Genomic DNA, 20,707 nt, shown 5'->3' with positions numbered 1-20,707 from the left:
GACCCCGGCCCCCCCGCCCCCCCCACAAGCCTCCCGCTGGCCTGGCCTCTCGTGGCCAGGGCCCCGAGGCCTTCCCGCCAAGCGCAGCCCCACCCGTCACTGGCTGGGCTGTCACTGGCCGGCCCGTTGGAGCGCGTGGGTCAGGGTGAGCGTCTCCAGGCGGGGATCCTGTCTGTGTGTTCCCAGTCAACCGTGTGCGAGAAGATCATGGAGCTGCTGGGACAGAATGAAGTAGACCACCGGCAGCGGAAGTTGGTCATTCTGAGTCAAGACAGGTTCTATAAGGTCCTGACCACGGAACAGAAGGCCAAGGCCTTGAAGGGACAGTACAATTTCGACCATCCAGGTAGAGACCCTGAGGCTGGGGAGGGAGTGGGGAAGGAGGGCAGACCACGGAGGCTGGGTCCAGGGCTGGACCTGGACAGCAGGAGACCTAAGTGGTTCCATGAAATCACACAGATAACCCGCGGTGGAGCGTCCTTCCCGCGCTCTCTGGGCCCTGGGTGGCCCTGCCGGAGCTCCAGGCTCCCCTGGAGCCAGTCAGGGAGTCTGCCTTCAGAACCACTTCTCTGCCACGACTATGGTCACAGAGAACGCCATGCGACTTCCCACGTTAAGGGTCCTCTGCACAGACCGCGTCCACTGTGGCCTTTCATTCCGCCACCTGCCCTGGGGCAGAGTCCTCGAGAGGCCAGCAGTGGAAGCAGTGGGTAAACAAGAACCAGAGGCCTTGAAGCTCTGTTTCCTGGTCTGGTCGGGGGCCGGGGGAACAGGTGGAGATGGGGTGGATGAGGAGGAACAGCCAGGCTGCCCCTCCCTGCTGCTACTAGAAGATTCTACCCAGTGGCTGGCTCCCATGTTCATTCCTTTCCAGGGGACACATGGGAAGAAGGTCTGAGAAGCGTCAGTCTGTGTTACTTCCCAGAAATGGAAAGAAGCAGACGCCTAGCCCACCTACCTCCCAGGGCTGGCCGATCCCTGGGTGGTGGCACTGCCCAAGGGCAGCGAGGACAGGTCCACCCTGTGGTTTGCAGAGGGCCCTGCAAATGTAAACTGTAGGGGGCAGCTCCCAGTCCAGCTGTTCCTTAGGGTCACTGGTCGCAGCAGCACCCAGCTGTGCTGACCCCAAGGCAGAGCGAGTCCCCTGCGGTCCCCAGCACCAGGACACAGGCTTGTCTTGCCTTTTGTTCCATCCCTGCAGATGCTTTTGATAACGATTTGATGCACAGGACTCTGAAAAACATTGTGGAGGGCAAAACAGTCGAGGTCCCAATCTATGATTTTGTGACCCACTCAAGGTGAGCGGGTGGTTCTTGGGAGGAGAGGGCTGTGCGCTGGGGGCTGGTGAGGACACCCCCCCCGCCACCGCGATCTGTCCCCAGCACGGAGTCCACACCCGCGGGCTGAAGCTGACGGCAGGGCCCCTTCCTGGTCTCACCCTGCAGGTTAGCGGAGACCACGGTGGTCTACCCCGCAGATGTGGTCCTGTTCGAGGGCATCCTGGTCTTCTACAGCCAGGAGATCCGGGACATGTTCCACCTGCGACTCTTTGTGGACACTGACCCTGATGTCAGGCTGTCGCGAAGAGGTAAGGCGGACGCGGGCCTCTCTGCCCCTGGCCGGCCCGGCCACGGGTCCCGGGGGTCTGAAGGTCCCCACCCTGCTCCTGTCGCCACAGTTCTCCGGGATGTGCACCGTGGCCGGGAGCTGGAGCAGATCCTGACGCAGTACACCACCTTCGTCAAGCCGGCCTTCGAGGAGTTCTGCCTGCCGGTACCGCCTTCTGCTTGCTTGGGGACCTCCTTTTCTCCCTTTTCAGAAGGACCCCCGGTGCCCCGTTCTGTGAGAGCCAAGCCATGGATGGACGTGGTCTGCTGTATAAATGGAGAAGTTAGCTTCTTGTACCCACGTTCCCGAGGAGCCGTTCTCAGCTGTGAATGTGTCCTCTGTTCTCCGCATCACCCCTTCCCCACTGCCTCCTCCTCGCCGCCTGGCCCCTCCCCGCAGGCTTCACCCCTGGCACCGGCACCACCTCCCTCCTGGCCTGTCTGCATTTCTCCAGGGCGCTGCTTCTCCCCTGACCCACACTGTGCATTTCCTCCCCCCGCTTAGAACGGTGGCCTCCACAGGGGCAGGGATTTTTGTCTGTTGGCTGCCAAAGTGGTGTCTGGCACACAGTAGGTGCTCAGAAACTTCATCCGTGCCGTGTGTTTCTCTGGGCTGCCTTTGGCTGGCACTGGAAGGCTGGCTGGCCTATAGAGGAGGAATTCACTGCTTGTGGCCATCTGTCTTCCTCCATCTCACAGTCTTCACTGTCACTAGATAGGACTTGCGTAAGGATTTAAAGGGGAATTGAACAATATTTTGCTTCTTAAAGGGAAAAATGAGGCACAAAGGAATTAGAACCAGGATTCCTGCTTTAGATAAACAGGACGAAGGAGTTCTGTTTCTGCTATTTCAAGAAAACATTTTTTATTTTACACTCATGTTCTCTGAAGTTTCTGGAAAGTGATCAGAAAAGTAAATTGACTGTTTTGCAGTCTCTCTTATTTACAGAAGGACATTAGGCAAAGTAGGTCGTTTACGGTAAAACTCCAGACTCCAGATGTGACCGGGGGCCCCTGGGTGGAAGCAGGACCACTCTGGGCCAGACCCTCCATCTCTCCCTCCCCTTTACCTGTAGCCACACAGCGAGTTGACGAGCTAGCCGTGTACCCCGCGTCCCCGAAGGGAAGACCTTTCTCAGCTCTTTGCTGGGCTCCACCCCTCCTGCCCCCCACAGCCCACTGTCCACAGCCCCATGGGAGGCAGCCCTGGCCCTCTTGCGCTCACGTCTCCCGTGGGTCTCCATCGCCTGCAGACACAGCTGCCCCAGGACTTGGTCCCGCCCGCCCCCGTGGCTAATCTGTGTGACGGGCCTCCTTGGCCCACATCCACACGCTGGCGACACTCAGCGGTCTGCAGGTCTGTCTCTGGGCCCAGACCGTTTCCTCCCTTGCCTCCCTCCGCTGCTTCGGATTCGGCGCCCTCAGCAGCATCTGGTTGGGGTCCCTCCTCGGTGGTGCCACAGGGTGCCCAACAGGGAGTGAGTTCCTCGGCGTGGGAGCAGATGCGGGGCAGGGAAGGAAGGGGAGCAGGTCCTCGTGTGCAGCCCTGTCACAGGGTCAAGAACCCTGTGTGTAGTGGGAGGGTGCCCCACTTCACTCGGCCCAGAGAACCAGGTGGTCAGCACAGAGAACTGGCCCCTATAGCAGTGCTCATGAGAGACAAGCATCTCAGAGACGCTGGGAGACAAGTGCTGTTAGAGCTTGTCTCAGCTCACCTTCCCTCACTTCTGGGGTCACCGTCTCTCACCTGGTTGACAGATACCCTGAATCCCTGCCCCGCCCCCCCATCTGCCATGACGGGCCCGGGCTTGCTTCCCTGCATCTAGCCCCAAGCAAGCTGAAACCATCTGGGGGACAGATCCTTACGAGACTTTCCTTTTCTTGCCTTGCAGACGAAGAAGTACGCTGATGTGATAATCCCTCGAGGGGTTGACAATATGGGTAAGGACCAGGCCTGCTGGCTGCCCCCACTCCTCCCAGGACCATGAAGCAGGCACTGCCCATCCTGTCGTGGTTACTGAGACACCCCCAGCGCGTGAGGCCTGTCTGTGTACATCTGTGGCACAGGTTTCAAATGTACTTGGAAAAACAGTTAACACGTTGTACACGTTAAACTGACAAAATGCATTATGTCAATTATATCTCCAGGAAGCTGGTGGGGAAAAAAATATATGTATGGAAAACTGACAGGGAGTCACTCATTAGCAGAAGGTATCTTAACCAGAGTTAGTTAACAGAAACCCTCGCCAACCGAGCCAGGGAGGTTTTATTGTGCTCAGGCCCCAGCGTGCACTTGTCTGCTGAGACTCAGCGCCACACAGATGCTCCAGGGAGGAAGACTGTGTGCTTCACCAGTAACGCCAGGTCGGCGCTGGGCGGGCATCCCTCCCGGCGTGTCGCGCTGGGGAGCGGGGCAGCTGACCCAGCTCTGTCTGTCTCTGCTGCAGTGGCGTGTCGCGATGGGGAGCGGGGCAGCTGACCCAGCTCTGTCTGTCTGTCTGTCTCTGCTGCAGTGGCCATCAGCCTTATCGTGCAGCACATCCAAGACATCCTCAGTGGCGACATCTGCAAGTGGCATCGCGGAGGGTCCAATGGGCGCAGCTACAAGAGGACGTTTCCTGAGCCGGGAGACCACCCCGCAGTGCTGACCTCTGGCAAACGGTCGCACCTGGAGTCCAGCAGCAGGCCCCACTGAGGAGTGGGGTGCTCCGCTCCCGCGGGTCCAGAGATGCCCCCCTGCCCCTAAACACGCAACCGTGGCTGGGGTGGTGCTGGAGTCCAGGCGTCCCTCGCTAATTCAGCAAACCTGGACGAGTTATTCAGACTGGGTCTGACAGGACGTCTGCAGGCAGCCCTGACCTTTCCACCCGCTTCCTCGCATCACAGAGGCTTAAAGGTCTCTCTAGTTACTGAGAAGCGCCACAGAACGTGTGGTGAGCGAGTCACATATTTGGGGAACGTTGAAGAAATAGCCCAGACGCTGTGATTTTGACGGTGAACCCACAGCAAGAGAGACTAGTATGATCTGGTTCACACACGTGTAACTGAAAAGTGTGAAGACGTAACTCTTCCTTTTTATGTGTTATACAACCACATGTTTTCTGTTTTAGTCCGTCTCCTGACACCATGCTCGCTGTGACCTAGTAACCCAATATCATGACCCACCAGCAGGGTTGTGCTCCTGGTACACACTGACCTGGTACACGAGGGGCCGCAGACAGGCTTCCTTCCGGCCTGTGCTCGGAAGGCAGAGCCAGGAGGGAGCCCTGGGGAGCAAGCTTTTCCTTAACCAGCACCAAGCACAGGCGAGGCCCCCGCTTGCCCAGCCCGAGTCCACCTGCTTGGGGGTCTGCCTTCTGGCGGGCACAGCTTCCTCACACAGGCCTACTCAGGGCCCCTGAGCCCAGGCTGCTGTCTGGACAGGTCTTTCCTGGTGTCGCCCTCGGCCAGGTCAAGGGCACATCACCTCCAGTCAAGGCGTGTGTGGACCAGAGAGGCGTGAGCAGATGCCGCGGCCCAAAGGTGGCCGGTCTCCTGTGCTCACAGTGTCCGCGCCTCACAAGCACTCATGGTCTTGTCCTCGTTTGTCCTCCCTCCCACGTGGCTGTTTCTGTAAAAGCCACCAGCTGTCGAGTTCTAACTGTGGTTACACGGAGACATCAGTTGAGCTCAGCTGAGCACGGTGGCTGGTTTCTGACGACTGTGAAAGTTTTGTCAAACTTACTGTGCCCTTTCGGAGAGAGATCCAATAAATAATACCAAATATGAATGTCACTTTGTCCCTTTTTAATTACATTAAGAAAAGGCAAATTCAGGACGAGGAAATGTATGGATGACACAAACCCTGACGGTTAAGAGGCTAGTCGCTCACGCACCTCTCGGCAGGCTCTCCGGGCAGCGGTTAAAGAGTCAGCGAGGAGGAACGGCCAGCCTTGCACAACCTCCTCAGGCTGGCGTTGCAATAGCTCGTGTGCCCCTGAACCATGAGGGTGACTCCCCGCGGCCTCACGGGGTCAGCAGGTCAGCGGGCCAGTCAGCCAAAGCCCACCACCAGCCTCTGACAGCAAGACCGGGGCCTCATCCGGTTCGCCCCGAGCCGGCCCCTCCCTGCCTCCATCTAGGCCGACAGGAGCCCCACGCCGGCCGCTCCACACTCAGCTAGTTCACGGGGCTCCTAGGAGTCAGCAGACATGGAGGGCGTTGATCTTTACGGTCCGGGGGAAAACAGACTTTGCTCAAAACGAGGTGCTCATCAGAGGACTGTTTCAACAGCGAAACCAGAAGAGAATCCCTGCCGAGCCTGAGTCTCCACCAAGCTCAGAGCTGCTCTGCGTTGTCAGAAGTAAACATGCTCATAAAAGACGGTTCCACTTTGTCCTGGCCCGGCCCTGCCGTCTGTCACTGTGTCCGCATGCTACTAGTACTTCCGGATCAGGATATCCCAGCTGTCTTTCCAGCGAAGGGCCTTGAGTTCGCTGGGTGAGAGTGACCTGTCCCCGTAGGTCAGCGGGCGCAGCGTGTTGGACACATGACAGGCAGAGGCAAACCATGCCACGACCAGCGCGCCAAAGAGGCTCCTCTGGAGCTGGGACCTGCCGGCCCAGGAGAGCACGGGCGTGGGGAGGCCGGCCCCTCTCCACCACGATGTCCTCTGGGCATCCGTCGCCCACGTGGTCACCTACCCCGGCCTTTCCTTCCTCCGGCCACCCCCTGCCTGACCATCAGCCCTCACCACGTCCTGCCCGATGCGCTGAGCCCCACCCTCCTCACTCGCTCTGCTTCCAGAATTCCACAGCTTCTGCTCCATCTAAGGCTGGATGCCGGGGTATTGCCCCCGAACCCCCCGTGAGCACAGTGCAGCCCTCCTGACGTACTACGAGGCTCGTGGGGACCAGAGAGAGGGGGCTCCCCCTCTGCCCTGGCCTCCCGAGCTCGCTCCGGTTTACAAAGCTTCCTGGTTTATCTCTGCCATGCACCACGCAGTCCGGCCACGAGCCACCGGCTGCTCCGGGTCACGCCCCACGTTCCCCTCTCCTTCTCTTTGCTCCTGGCGCTCTCCAGGCCCAAAGGGCCTTCCCCATCTCCCGTGCACATCAGCCACCTTCCTCTCCCGGCAGCCTTCGTTAGCTTCATCCTCTGAACCCCTGCAGAGCCTTGCTTGTGATCCTAACCCCATCTGCATCACACTGGAATCGCCATTCAAGACGCCCCTGGACCCGTACCCCCAGGGGGGCGTGGCTGCCAAGGCCCCGTACCTGCACAGGTGGTCACTGATGTGCTCCAAGACCACAGGAAGCAGCAGGATCTGGAAGGTGAGTGCGGGCAGGTAGTGGTAGAGGAACAGCGTCTTCTCCATCATGAAGAAGGGCACGTAGTTCACGGCCCAGCCCCCGGCGCACAGAGCCCCGGCCAGCGCCCAGCGCAGCCAGCAATCTGAGGGAAAAGGTCATCTCGAGCCGGCGCTGCTGACGGTCCAGCTGGGAAGCTCCCAGCGGTCCAGCAGGCCGGCCTCCTCATCCGCAAGGTACACCCGAGCTCCAGCTGATTTCTCTGTGTCCCCTCCCAGCCTTCCCACATTTCTGGAGGAAGGACAGACTGTGTCCTAAGAACCTCCTGTAACTTCCTGCTGGTACTACCGTCCCCTTCCTGAGAAATGCCAGCTTCCTGGGGGCCAGGCCCAGCTTATTCCCGACTGCCCGCTGGCCTTGGCTCACCCGGAGATTCCGAGCTGGGACTCACTACTCAGGGAGCAGTGGAGGGGCTGGACCCGTGCACCCGCCCAGGAGAGCCGGGAGTCGGTGGAGAGAATGACCAGCTCGGAGCTGAGCCCAGAGAAGGCGCCTCCCTGCCCCTGACGGCCTTCGGGGCCCGGCCCTGCCCTGGGTGTTTGCTCCTTTCCTGTTTCAGGATGGTCTGAATGGGGTCTCTGTCCTTGCAAACCACCACCCTTGACTAAGTGCCCGCTGGCGCCTCTGTCCCATCAGCCACTTCCAGGGTGTCAGGCAATTCCTGCCCGACACCTGCACGTCCCCGGAGAAGCCTTGAAGGCGATGCGGGGACTGGACTGCAACATTTTGTCTCTGGGGAAGAGACAGAAGTTCCCTCGAGGCAGAAACAAAGAGGTGGCCTCAAGGCCCTGCTTGCTGGTGCGGCCGGGCTGACACCCGAAGCACAAGGAGCTCCCGTCAGAACCAGAAGGAGGGGGCGCGAGACACGTGTGGGCAGCTGCACGGACCCTCAGGGAGGTCGCAGACTCTTCTTCGGCGTCTGAACAGGTACCAGATGAAGAGCAGGGCATACACCAGAGTGGCGAGGCTGGCCGAGGCCCAGATCACGATGTTTCCGAGCAGGTGGATCTGTGCCTGCGGGCGCACAGAGAGACCCTGTCACCTCAGCCAAGACGCCACAGCCCAGAGCAGACACGGGCACCCACCACACCCTCCGCCCTCGCTGCCGGGACGGACGTGCAAAGGTTCTCAGCTCCGTAAGCTGAAACTGAGAACCGGGAGTAGACGGGATTCTGTTCTGACGACAGAGCTGCTCCCAGGGGGCTGATGCAGAGCTGCAGGGCGCTAAGGACCCGCTCATCTCAGACCCCGCTTCTCAGTGAGCCGTGGCCCCCCGCTTCCGGGGGGGAGGAAAAGGGCGAGCATCTTGAGCACATACCCCCCGCCCAGCGGGTAATTACTGGGCACCCACCACGTGCTGCGTTTGCTCTCCCAGGTGAAGAGAGGCGATGTACAGGGAAACAGAGCACTGACGGGCCCAGACGCCATGTGCCACGTGGGAAATCAAGCAGGGCTGTTTTGAAAACCACGTCTGCCAGAGAAGGGGAGCCATGCGCTCCCAGCACAGCCACCCAGCCTGGTTTCCCTCGGCCTGTGGACAAGCTAGGACCCGACTCCTTGGCACCTCAGGGGAGCTCTGGCCTCGAGCTGCCACAGCACTAAAAACAAGTCCCAGGCTTTTGTTAGGGAAGCGCAGGAAGGCTGGGACTTGGTCGGATGCAACAGCTGCTCTTAACATCACAGAACTCTCAGGCGCAAGACAGCTCTGCCGCACAGACGCTCTGCTTACGCTGGTCCTGGGGTGCAGCCAGTAGGCGATGTTGGTGTCTAGCATGACCCAGTCCAGCGGCGTGGAGCTGTATTTGTGTTCGGAATCGTCGCTTCTCACTGTCAGCATCCGCCACTGCGGAAAGCAGAGGCCGCTGGGAGTCACACGGACAGCCAGCCGCCTTCATCGCTCAGGGATCTGCCAGGGGGCAGAGTAAACCGCTGTCCCTCTCACGTGGGCGTCCGACCTCAAGTTCCTCTAGATCGTGCCACAGAGGCAGCGCAACGGGCTGATGAGCCCAGGAGGCGCCTACCCCTGGGCCCCAGTCGCCTCGTCTGTTTGAGGGATGGGACTGGGCACTAAGGGTGCTTTCTCTGGTGGCCCGTCCTGCCCTGACCTGCGTGAGTGTCACTCTGCTGCACAGTCCCCTTGGCTCCTGACTGTTCCTGCCGGCAAAGCCACAAGGCAGGACAGCCAGGAGGCAGGGGACCGACAGTGCCAGGCACGTACTTAGAGTGGACAGAGGGAGATGCTCCCTCCCTGCCGAGTCAGGTCCCAGTTTAAAGGCTGACACTGGGCAGGTGGGAGTTCTATAGACTGCAGTGCCTTCCCTGGCGAGGAGCCAGCACCCAGTGGGCAAGGTCGCCCACCACCCCCGCCCGCCTGTCACCTGCAGCTCCGAGAATCTGGCCATGAAGCTGAGGTTTCTGCTGACGTCTGTCTGCGTAGGAGAGTGGAGCTCCAGTTCCCTCTCCTTCTGCTCCTGGCCTGGCAGACACACCGGAACCCACAAGATACAAGCACAACCAGGTCAGGGAGCTCCCAGTGGCAGCTGCAACTGCTTTTCAAACAACCCGCCAGGACCCAGTCAGAGCGCGCCACTCCACGCGGCTTCCCCACAGCACACGGCCCACCCACCCGCTCAGCATCCTTCGAGTCAGAAAGCTCAGCTCGCCCTGCCTTCCAGGGACACCCGCCCCCACCCCGTGTCCTATCACCGCTCCAGCTACAGGGGGAGGGCGAGGGTCTGCAGCGGACACGGCCCCTCCCACACAGCCGGGGCTCACTCCTGCCGTAGCGGTGTTCCTCCACGCTCCACACGGTGCTCCCGTGGTAGCCCCGGGACAGCTGCTCCCCGACCACCTCCAGCTGCCGAAAGCCCCAGTCCGGGAGGGGCGCCCCGCTCAGCTGGCGAAGAGAAGTGGGGAGGGTGTGAGGGAGGGCCCGGCTCAGCCTGGCCCCGGGGCACCCCACCCCGGTCACTTGGCCAGCAGCTGACGAGGGCGGCCGGCTCTCCTCTGGGGAGCGTCACAGTAGGGTTTGGTTCTGAGCAGTCACAGAGGGCCCTCACCACTCCCGCAACACGTCATTCTGTCCCACCTGGCAGGACCGTGGGAGGCGGCATCAACCGACCTTGAGGATGGCTGAGGTGTTCACATGCACAAACCGGACCTCTGACAAGATGGTCTTCCAGACGTCCGTGTCCGACTCCCTGTTCACGATGTCCTGTAAAGGCAGGTCTGGTCCGTCATTTCACTCTTTTTCCAATTTCCTTAAGTGCAAAACCGAAGACCAGTCACCACAGTGAGACTGACGTGGTCTGATACGAGGGGACAGTCTCCCAAGGGGAGCTGACGGCTGATCCCAGATGGTGCCATCAACCTTATTTCTGACGCCTGTGCAAGGTGCTGGAGGGGGGTGGTCGGGGGAAGGGGACACTGCCCTCCTCCAGAGACTGCACAGGGCAGCCTTTTCAGTGGGGACTTAAAGACGGATGCTCACCCTTGAGCTTCTGCAACGCCTGACGGTGCGCAAAGATGGCGCAAAGGAAGGTCAGAGACTGTCCCTGAAAAGATGCCCTTACAGGGCACTCCTGACGCTGGGTAATAGAAAACTAACGTCTGAAGAGCTTGGCGCTGCCATATTTAACTTACTGGAGCCTGGCGATGACCCCGGGAAGTCATGTAGCTACTGACAAGAAAGAACCCGAGGGGCTAAGTGAGGACAGGACGAGGAGGCCAGGCCGGGCCTCACCCTCCGGTCAGCTGTCCTCTCTGCCTGTTCCCAGAGCTTCAGTTCCTGGAAACAGGGGCGTGTGGGGCTCGAAGTGCCACCAGAGGGGCTGAGGAGCAGGAAAGGATCGGCAATGGGCCTTAGCAGCAAGGGGAGTGGGCGGGGCCTCCAGGAGAATCCTGGTGGCGAGGGGCTGGTACGACTCACATCAGAGGAGCACTGCGGGAGGGGACAGAGGCAGCTGCACAGACATCCGCGTGCGGCTCAGAGCGCCAGCACAGAGACAGAGGCGGCCTCCCCGGCCCCTGGTTTCGTTTCGCAGAGGGCCAGCAGCGCCTGGCCTCACACCATCGAGAGCCCGGCGGGGGGCGGTGCTACAGGCGTGCAGCCCGTGGGGGCTGAAGGGGAGCCCGTGGGGGCTGAAGGGGAGCCCGGCTCCCCCGGAGGTTAGCCCAGTGTGGCCACCGCACCGCCACTGCGCTTCTCACGCGTGTCCCTGACTTCAGACGGTCCGACGGCCCAGTGACAGAACCTTCCTCCTGCCACTCTGCCCAGGGCACTGCCTGACCACAGGCCCAGGGCCTAGGAGGGCAGTGCCAGGAATCAACCCCCAGATGGCCCTGCCTGTCCCCAGGGAAACCCTTCTTAATCCCTGGTGAGGGTTGACAAAAGAGGCACTGGCTTGGAGGCCAAAGAGTGGGAGGGACCTTCTGCCAGCAGTGCCACGTGAGCCCCATACGGAGTGCCCACCCGTCCATCGTACCATAAGCTCCTTCCTCTGATAGAAGAAAACTACCCAGTTCCCCCTTTCCGTAGAACAGTCACTTGTCCTAAGGGGCAGCTTGGAATGGGCTGCTGCCAGCACGCACGGTCGCTGGGGTTAGACTCACCAGCCTCCAGAGGTTCTGGGCGGGCATGGAGACATTGTAGTCGATGTAGCAGGACACCTCCTGGGAGTGAGGGCTCAGGGGGGCCGCGACGTCGTGCCTGGAAAACCAAACAGCGCTGCCGAGGGGCTTCCCGAGCTCCTCTGAAAGGCGCTCACTGTGCTTTTACAGGAAAATAAACGCTTTTCAGGAAACAAAGCCAGCTCAGCCTTCAAGCACCACGGTTGCCACTCCAAGGATGCAGCACGTAGGAGCTGGGCGATAAATCAAACACGAGAGGGCAGAGATTCTGCAATCATGACATCTCTGGGGGGATCTGGCAGACGTCCATCCAAACCGTGGGGCCTGTCATCCCCCTTTCAGAGGACGGGCGGAGCCCGGGACCTCACCCGGCCAGCCGGCAGCAGCCTGAGGTCAGTTCTCGGAAATGGCTGGGGCGCCAAGACTACTATTGGAGGACAACACGCCCAGAAACCCCGGCTCCCCTCGCCCACGCACTAGGAAACCGCGCTTCACCAGACTCTGTGCGAGGTCCCGCAGAGGAGCTGGGGACCTTGAAGCGAGCAGGAAGTCAGTCACGAGCACAGGCCCTGTGAGTGCCACGAATGACACCCAACCAGGGCAGGCACAGCACACAGCAACGCTTTTGCTGCGGGGACATCTCAGCTGATACCTGAATGAAGTGAGCGAGTGGGCCACGGGGTGGCGTGTGTGTGGGGGGATCTGACCTGAAGAACATTCCAGGCAGACAGAGCAACTGAAGGCCCCAGGGGGCCAGCAACTTTGTCCCAGCATCGCAGGACAAAGGGAACGGGGCCTGCGCGGGGCTGGGCGTGCAGAGAGAAGGAAGCAACCTTCGTGGATTTCCTGACACAGCGACTACAGGGGTGGGAGAAGAGGATGAGGACTGAGCAACTGGCTCCTTCCCCGGGAAGCAGAAGGGGAGGCAGAGAGCCCAGGCATCCAGCGGGGAGGCCGGGGCTGGGGCGCGAGTGTGGGGTCACTGAGACCCACGAGATGGCCCGAGAGGCCTGGTGGAAGGAGAGCAGAGGCGGCCCGGGCCCGTCCATATGCGGAGGCTGCCCAGAAGTCAAGCCAGGGAGGGTTCCTGACTCCATCCCCCAGCTGAGATCCTTCCTGAACTCACTTCTTCCCGCGGGTCCCCCATCTGCAAGGACGCCCACACTTCATTCCAGGCAGGACTCTCCTCGTCACCCCGGCCCCCCCTGCAGGACGGGTGAGAGGCTGCTGTCCCACTCAGGTCACTAAGGCTCTCCCCCTACCCTGCGACCACCACTAGGGGTCCCCTGCCCCCCGACATCGAGGGCAGAGCCAGGCCAGAGGCAGTGGCGCACAGCAGCGGTCACGCTTTGCTCTGAACAGAGGAGGGGACTCACGTGTTGAGGAGGCGGGTGGTCATGCCGTGCACCAGCTGCACGACGTCGCCGTGCCGCACGGGCCTCGGGGGGTTGTTCACCACCAGCTGGTGCCTGGAAGAAAGTGTAGCTGCGCTCACGGGGCGGCAGGGGCCCCAGTCCTCGCTCGCGCAACGTGGAATCGCACAGCCGCCCGGTCACCGTGTTCCTTGTATGAGATGAACGCGTGTGAAAACACAGCGCGTACGTTTTATTTAACTCTCTTCAGAGACCTCAGGTCACTTTCCAAGCTTCCTGGCGTGGCCCCACTAGTAGCCACCTTCCACTGACCGCAACTGCGCCATACCTGCTACGAATGCCCACACCTGCCCCGAAATCCTTCTAACAGACTGTGGCTCCACGTTCGCTTGGTGAAAGTGGCAAGGGCCTATCAGACCCTGCCCCACGGCTGGGAGCTGAGCATCTGGCGGAGCCAGACGGACGTGGCCACCACCCTCAAGTTACTGCACTGAGTGGGAACCAGGGAGCAAACATGTGGGCAGCCGGACAGCGGACACGCGGAAGCCAACGGGATGCTGACAGCGGGGAAGGTGGGGGAGCCTGGGAGGCGGCCAGGCAGCGCCCCAGAGGAGCTGACTTTCAGGTGCTGAGTAAAAGGCCCTGGTGGGACCCTTCCAGGCTGCGGGGACAGCGGTGCAGAGCCTGTGGCAGGAGCCTGCCTCCCTGCAGAAATGAGGGGCAGGGTGAGCGCTGCGAGGGGAGTGGGGCTGGAGCCGGAGGGCGCGGCCCTGCAGACCAGTTGGGGACTGGATCCGTTCTCAGGGCCGTGGAGCTCGGAGCTCAGGGAGGGGTTTGAGCAGGAGCCTGACCTGACACCTGGGGGGCTGTGGGTATCGGGGAGGCAGGCGCGGAAACAGACCAATGGGGGAGACGGACACCCTGACGGCAGAACCAACAGGACGGGCTGGGACTGGAGGTGGGGATGACGGCAGGAAGGCGGGCGTCTGCAGGGCGGCGGGGAGTGGGGGCAGACCACGGGGTGGGGAGAGTCGGGACACCCCTGGCAACACCCGGAGGAGATGCTGGGCCCCTAAGTCCTGGACCGCGGGCTGCCCGGCACAGAGCCGGTCCCGAGGCTTCGCGGACGGAGCATGGACAGAGAGGAGGCCGGGACCAAGGCGAGGTGTCCCCGGACCTGTACTCACCTCCCGGGGTCCTTTACAATCCACCAGTTGTTGACATCCTTGAAGGGGTAGCAGGTCACCTGCTGCTGGTGGGAGCTGCCGCGGCCATTCTCGTATCTGCGAGAAGAGGGTACATCTGCGGGTGGGGCACCAAGCGGCCCGCGGCCTCCCCCTACCCCCCACCAAGGTCCCTACAGACACCACCCAGCGAGCTGTCCAGATCCACTCACGTCCCAGCGGGGCTGAAGACGTGAGCCCAGGCAGTGCCAGTCCCTCTAGTGGTTTTACATGCAGAAATAACTAGTCTCGTTGATAACCGGGACCTGAGAGCTCAGTTTCTTTTTTGTCTCGCAAACTTACTCACAGAAAGTGAGGGTTGGTAATAGCAAAAATGTGAAAAAACAAAACATGCTATAACCTTCGAATTAAAAACGTCACTTTCCTTACATCACGGGGTAGGTGCTCTGGTGGGAATGAAGCCAGCAGGGCACGGGTTGGCCAAAGGCGTTCTTCAGAGTGACCTGGGAACCGTAGGCCACCTCCAGGGGCTGGCCTTGTGTGATCCGCGCCAGTCCCCCCTGAGACAGGAGCAAAGGGGTGGCCGGTGAGAGGGAGAGAGAAAGCGAGAGCGTGACACCTCCGCCAGCCCCTCCGCCAGCCCCTATGACAGCCGGGGTGTATTCCGGGTAGGGGCAGTTATCACTGTATCTCACAATTAGCTACGGCTGCATGTGATATAATCCTGACATGTTACGCTGTATGACCACCGACCGGAGGCTGCCCTGGGCCAGGCGCTCACCGAGCCCCTCCCCGCTCGTCCTTGTGGCCTGCAGGATCTCTGCTCTCCCACTACGGGTTGAACCCGGGCCCCAGCAGTGAAAGCGCAGAGTCCTAACCACTGGACTACCAGGGAATCCCCCCCATTAGTCCGTATTTACTTCTTACAGGCATCCCGTGATAAGAGCAATTATGTCCGTCTGACTCTGGGATTTGGGTGAGTGAAGAAGTTTCCCCAGACACACAGAGCTGGCTGTCAGCAGAGCCGGCCCTTAAGAGCAGGTCTGTCCGACTTCAGAGTCTGCCTTGCTGACACCACGACTGGAGCATTTTATTATTTTTGCAAAGTTACTTGAGTGAATGCCAGAGTCGCGTTTGTCCTGTGCAGCCTGGCACCTGCCCAGCAGGTCACACTGCAGAGAGCGGACCCCTCGTCCCCTCCTATACCTTCAGCATGTTCAGAACTCGTGTAGTAGTGAAGCGATGCCTCACTTCTCGTTCTGGTTTTTCCTCTAAGGCCCACTTGCGGTGTTTCTGAGTCTAGTGTGGCCTTCTTTCTAGGATGGCTGGGGTGTCCCTTTTACCTCCAAGCTGGCCTGGAAAGCACTGGACATGATTTGGTCGTGGGGCCCGGAGCGGCAGAGCACCAGCAGGTGGACATAGAAGAACAGCAGGTACACGAGGACGGGGATGACCAACAGGGCCACCGCTCGGGCGAGCAGGTGACAGAGCACACGGACCTGCCAGAGAGGGAGGGGACGTCACCCCTGCTTTGGGGAAGGCGGGCCCAGGTCTGTCCCGCTCCGAGGCCTGTCATCAGGCGCTCCCTGCCCCCCCGACCCCCCAGGGCCAGCCTCGCCCTGCCCAGGACGTCAGCACCTACGTTTGACAGCGTCTGGTCTCCTATCAGGTGCCAGGCGTGGACAGCGGCAACCCCAAGCACCAGTAAGTATGTGAACACACCCACATATTTGATGCTGAAGGGACACAACAGAGAGAAAGTTAAGACGAGACAAGCACGGAGGACATGGCTGCTGCCCCAGCCCCGTGGAGCAAACTCACCCGACTGCACAGGCGCAGGCCACACCCGTCAGTACCAACCAAAACCACCAGCTCGGAGAGAAGGGCCTGGAGCAAAGCACAGAAGCCGAGCTGGGAGATCAGAATGTCCCCCAAAAGCCAGAGAAGGTACCCTCCTCAGAGATCTCGGGGTCAGCTGGCTGCACCAAGCTCCGGGTACAAGGAAATGACTCCTCGTCTCCCCAGAGAGCAGCCAGTCCTGACAGAATTTTCCTTTTTGGCCAGAACATCTTTCCAGTTAGTTTGAGTTATAGAAAGATGAGGATTATTTGTAAAGTCAGCCAAGAGCCAGTCGAGGTGCCTGGGGCGGCTCCCGTGCGTGGAAAGGCAACAGACCTGCTCAGGTCGACCAACCCCCCCGGACTCCTCTTTCTTAGTAACTAGAAGAGCACGTCCCATTTTCCATACCCGTGTTTCTGGGAGTTGGAGAACTTCAGGTAAGACAGCACGGCCAACAGGTTGAAAAATATCAAGGCTGATTCCAAAAGCATCAGCCTCGACTGAGTGATCAGAGCGTTCTCTGTCGGGGAAATGACACGGGCGTCAGGTGCTGGGCAGTGAGGGCAAATGTCCACAAGAAAGGGCCCTTGTCAAACGTCCCAGAGCGTGAGGGTGGCAAGTTCGGGCTCGGGGTGGCTGGAAGGGGACACGCCCCGGAACCACGAAGGCCACTTCTGAGGTGTGAATCAAGCCTCCCGAGACCTGGGGGACTCTGGGGAAGTCACCGCCCTCCCCGAGCCTTCGTTTTCCTCTTCTGAGAAAAGAAATACAGATTCTGCAGGCCGCGTGGACGTTCTAACACTCTGTGGGCACAGGGGCCCAGTTAGGGTCGTCACTCAGCAGACATGAATTCTTTTTATTTTCATCTGACTTAATGTCATTTGTTCATAGACCTGGGCCAAGAGATCCCTTCTGAGGAATACCCACAAATTCCTGAGTCCATCTCCACTGGTCAAGGCCTGGGAGGTGGGAGTACGGGGTAGCTTCTCATTCAAGCGACAGACTTGGTTGCAGGGGGAGGTGCTCATGGCGGGCGCGCGTAGGAGTATCGTTTGGGGCAGCCCCGCTACACACGGCTGCACCTCCATGATGTCACAGTCTGCGCACACAGCTCCACAATCCCCCGGCCTGGGAGTGGGGTGACTCCCAGAGTCCAATCTGGACACACTGGATGTGCGTCCTTCCGTCCTGTGAGCAGACACTGCAGGGGGCACGTCTACTAAACCCTGAGCCCTCCGGGGCCGCACAGACATAAACAAGGGCTGGCGCTGGGATCTTCCCTGCGCCCCACCAGGCCTTACCGATCAGAATCAGAAGAGCGGCCCCCACGGCAGCACAGTGAGAGAAGCCGAGCTCCCACACGATCTGGTAGGCCATGGGCACCGACAGGGCCCCTGCAAGGGCCGGCAGCAGGCGCAGGGACCACACGGGCACGTTGGTGCTGTATTCTGGAAGAGCAACCACAGCGGGGCTGAGAGCACTGCGCACACACCACCTCCCTACACTGCAGTGTCTTTTCACACAGACTACCAGGCTCACAGACTACAACGCAAGTCTGCAAGGCTGGGGGCCCCATCAGGGATGGAGCGTGCAGGCCACGGGCAGGGGCCTTGAAAGAACCTCCGAGTGGCCAAGGGCCAGTTCTCAGTAAGTACGGGAGTGATGCCGAGGACTCTGAAATGAGTTAATCCTTATTTATAAGTTTACCCCATCTATTTCCAAAAACATTGTGGCAACACATAACATTTATACGTACAAAAGATAACGGCAATCAGATGCCACATACGGCGAGCATGCTATGCGTACCAAAAACCAGGGATGAAATACTTACTGTAACTAAACACTAAGGAATTTACCGGACTTTTTGAAAATCTTTCACTTGTACCCAAACATTTATCATACCTTGGATTCAGATGAATAAACCATAGTTGTTAATCCCTATGAAAGCTACGACCTCTCCAATCTAATATATGCAAGTTAATAAGGGAAACGAAAATATTTTACCTGCTCCAATTCTGTTCCACAAAAAGTTACCATCAAATCCTCCTAAATAACCTAGAACAGAAGATTAATCAGTAACTATCCTGTTCACTAAATATTTCTGAAGCACCAAACTGGGCAGTCAATAAGGGAACAATGATAAAGAAGACACCGCTTCTGCCCTGAAGAAATTTCACCTGTAAGTGTTAAAGGGCCACCTCTCTTACTAATGAATCCTACCTCCCAAGGCCAGCAGCATGTGGCCAAACGGTGGTCCACTGCCATCGAAAAAGAAGATCCGCTTCATGTAAAAAGAGATGTACTGCCCATAATATACTTCATCAAAACTGCAAGGCAAACCCATGTTATAGTCAACTGGAAACCTTAACCGTACACAAAAGGCATGAGGATAAATGCACACCTGTGTCTCCAAAGGACTTTGGAGGGTGACCAGCAAAGGTCAGACTTTTGCCCCAACTATGAAGACACCTGTGCAGCATCACATGTCCATAAGGACAGGAAGGGAAACGCCCCACGAAAGTTGGGCATTCAGGAGGCTTTCCTGACACAGGTTCTATTCCTCTCCCTACGTTTGGGTTTAGGGTGTACTGTGAGCCAGTCTCCAAAAGGCCTCCTGAACGCAAAGCTAGTCTGCCTGTCCACCAGCGTGCCTGCAGCTAAGAGTCGGAATCAGACCTGGTGACCCGAAAAAACAGGTGTGAACGGGAGGCACGCAGGCGCCAGCCGCAGCAAACCTCTTTCAGTCAGGGACTTTCACCGACATTAAGCAACTGCTGGCAACTTGTCAGGTGTGACGATGACACTGCGGTCATATGATTCTTAAGAATCCTGATCTTTTAGAGATAGATACTGAATTGTCTACAAATGAAACACAGTGCTTATGATGTGCTTCAAAAAAATCCACTGCAGGGAAGGGGTTGGCTATGAGCTGGTAACTGTTGAAGCTGGGTGATGAATATACCAGTCTCTGTATGTTTGTATCTGTTTGACATTTGCCACAATAAAAAGTTAAGTGAAAAGGAACACATGTATTCGACAAAACACACTCTAGTATCAGTGAGGACTCACTTCCAAATTCCTCAATCTTCAGCCCTCCACTCTCCAGACTGTCAAAGGTCACCCAAGGCTACTGCACCCACTACTGACCTACGGGGCAAGACCAAACAGGTGGCCTCTGCAGGGGCTGTCCTGGGGACAAGCTGGTCTCTCCTCTAACTGCCAAAGACACCCATCACCAGGAAGCCCGGAATTTCACTCTCCCATTTACGCTGTTCAAAAAGGCACTTCCCGTCACCAAGGCACTGAACAAATTACAGTTCCTTCCGATGCACCCAAAATGGAGTTGCTTGGCTTACACCACGGCCCTTGGATAGGCAAGCTGCCATAGTCGGCTCAGCAACCCCACCGCGGTCAGAGCTACGACATTCAAGTTGATGTCAGCTGTCACCACCACAGGGCGCTGCAAAAATCCCAACATCTTGTAGAAAAGCGGGCCGGGGAGGATGCCCTGTAAAAGCAGAGAAGAGTTGTCATCAGAACACAGGTGGCCCCCTGAAGGCTCGAAAGACGCTGTGACAAGACCCTGCTTTCACGAGCGGTCAACCGAGGTGGGAATCTGAGGACTCAATATTCACTCACTCCACCGACACCTGCTGGGCACTTCCGGTCAATGAGACGGCCTCCTGGCCCCTCCCCACCTAGGCAGTGTGGCCAGCTTACAGCGCGGTGACCTCCACCCCCTGAGGCTCAGAGCCTCCACCTCTGCGCCAAGATCCTCCCTCCCCTCCCCTCCCCTCCCCTCCCTTCCCGTCTTTTCTTAAAGCTGCATCTGCCTTGGGTACCGCCTTTCCCGCATCAAAGCTGCATCTGGCCTTCGGCGGTCCCCTTCTATCCTCAAGGCTACATCTACCCTGGAGGCCCGCTTCTCTCCCTGCAGCTACATCTGCCCTGAGCGCCCCCTTCTCTCCAGAGACCCTGTCTGCCCTGGGAGCCCCCCCCTCCTCTTCCCTGCACTCCCCTTTTACACCTGCCCCGGCCCCACCCCCGGGCCAGGCAAGACCTGCCGCCCCCCGCCACAGTTCCCCACAGACCGCGCACGCGCGTTCCGCACTGACTCTCCCGCTTCCGCCTGCGCTCTGGTCCACAGCGCCCCAAACGTACTCGCGTTTCTTCCAGTCCCCTCAGAGCCGCTCCCCGCGCCGGGCCACGCCTCGGACGCCTGAGGGCCGCGGGCTGGGGCGCGGACCGCTGGGGACGAGGCCGCTCGGCACTCTTCGCCGCCCACTAGCCCGCTCGACGCTCGATTCGCCGCGCCTGCGGGGCCCGCCGGGGGTGAAGCGCGCGTGCGCACTGGGCGAGAGCGGCGCGCTTGCGCACTGGGCGAGCCCAGACCCGGGCTCGAAAGGTGTGCAGCGGACCATCTGCAGCCTGTGATTCACGGCTGGGCAACCCAGGGTTCCTGGGCACACTAGACACACGTCTGCCTTTTTAAGACGACACAGTGGGACCGTATGGGCATTTTGCTCAGTGTGGCGCGGACGCGCGCGCAGGTGGAGGCGGGCAGGGTCCACCCCTTGCCCCGGCGGTGCCCCCGGCCCTCCGGCCCGCGCGGCCCAGCCGAGCCTGCTCTGCAGCGGGACATGGCCCCAGGTCAAGGGAGTGACCCGGACCGTTAACGGGCACGAAGGCAACTCTGCTGCCCCGCCCCGCCCCTTCTTCCTCCCCTC

General features: G+C 59.6%; 2 protein-coding genes across 9 annotated transcripts in view; one reads left to right on the top strand and one right to left on the bottom strand.

Annotated features, from left to right (window-relative positions):
• The window catches only part of UCK1 (uridine-cytidine kinase 1), a 6,674-nt gene extending 1,298 nt beyond the window's left edge, over positions 1–5,376 (top strand). The window contains exons 2-7 of one of the 2 annotated variants that reach the window (XM_024762150.1): positions 187–346; positions 1,202–1,298; positions 1,446–1,588; positions 1,679–1,773; positions 3,500–3,548; positions 4,121–5,376. In XM_024762150.1, coding sequence (XP_024617918.1) covers positions 187–346; positions 1,202–1,298; positions 1,446–1,588; positions 1,679–1,773; positions 3,500–3,548; positions 4,121–4,302 — 726 coding nt within the window. In that variant the 3' untranslated portion in view covers positions 4,303–5,376. Of the gene's footprint in view, positions 1–186; positions 347–1,201; positions 1,299–1,445; positions 1,589–1,678; positions 1,774–3,499; positions 3,549–3,886 lie in introns of both variants that reach the window. The other variant, XM_024762149.1, reaches the window with a different exon arrangement.
• Positions 5,373–20,302, bottom strand: POMT1 (protein O-mannosyltransferase 1). Of its 7 annotated transcripts, none has more exons than XM_024762143.1 (20): positions 20,142–20,301; positions 19,337–19,488; positions 18,201–18,307; positions 17,985–18,035; positions 17,282–17,428; positions 16,389–16,500; positions 15,963–16,028; positions 15,784–15,877; positions 15,485–15,640; positions 14,571–14,701; positions 14,145–14,240; positions 12,961–13,053; positions 11,567–11,663; positions 10,077–10,169; positions 9,731–9,851; positions 9,334–9,431; positions 8,685–8,798; positions 7,843–7,969; positions 6,863–7,040; positions 5,373–6,199 (listed from the first exon to the last, which is right to left on the bottom strand). In XM_024762143.1, exons 2-20 carry the CDS (start codon positions 19,456–19,458, stop codon positions 6,025–6,027), a joined length of 2,178 nt encoding a protein of 725 aa, XP_024617911.1. In that variant the 5' UTR covers positions 19,459–19,488; positions 20,142–20,301; the 3' UTR covers positions 5,373–6,024. The 7 variants fall into 7 exon arrangements, with proteins under 7 accessions (XP_024617911.1, XP_024617916.1, XP_024617914.1 ...); XM_024762148.1 differs by lacking the exon at positions 20,142–20,301 and adding an exon at positions 20,072–20,092; XM_024762146.1 differs by lacking the exon at positions 20,142–20,301 and having other exon boundaries at positions 19,050–19,475.
• Between the last annotated feature and the right edge of the window lie 405 nt (positions 20,303–20,707).

This window comes from Neophocaena asiaeorientalis, unplaced genomic scaffold (assembly GCF_003031525.2).
Source record: "Neophocaena asiaeorientalis asiaeorientalis breed wild unplaced genomic scaffold, Neophocaena_asiaeorientalis_V1.1 scaffold78, whole genome shotgun sequence".
Taxonomy (NCBI): domain Eukaryota; kingdom Metazoa; phylum Chordata; class Mammalia; order Artiodactyla; family Phocoenidae; genus Neophocaena; species Neophocaena asiaeorientalis.
This window is presented reverse-complemented; position numbering and strand designations above follow the sequence as displayed.

What these genes read in the sequence shown, in the direction of transcription:
- POMT1 (XM_024762141.1), bottom strand. Translation starts at nt 19,458, where the DNA reads ATGTTGGGATTTTTGCAGCGCCCTGTGGTGGTGACAGCTGACATCAAC. An exon ending in GCCTATCCAAGGGCCGTGGT is followed by an intron (nt 18,308 to 19,336) that starts GTAAGCCAAGCA and finishes TTTGCCTTGCAG; the next exon opens with TTTTGATGAAGTATATTATG. An exon ending in AGTCTGCGACCTCCCTGAGG is followed by an intron (nt 7,041 to 7,842) that starts GTCCGTGCAGCT and finishes CTTTTCCCTCAG; the next exon opens with ATTGCTGGCTGCGCTGGGCG.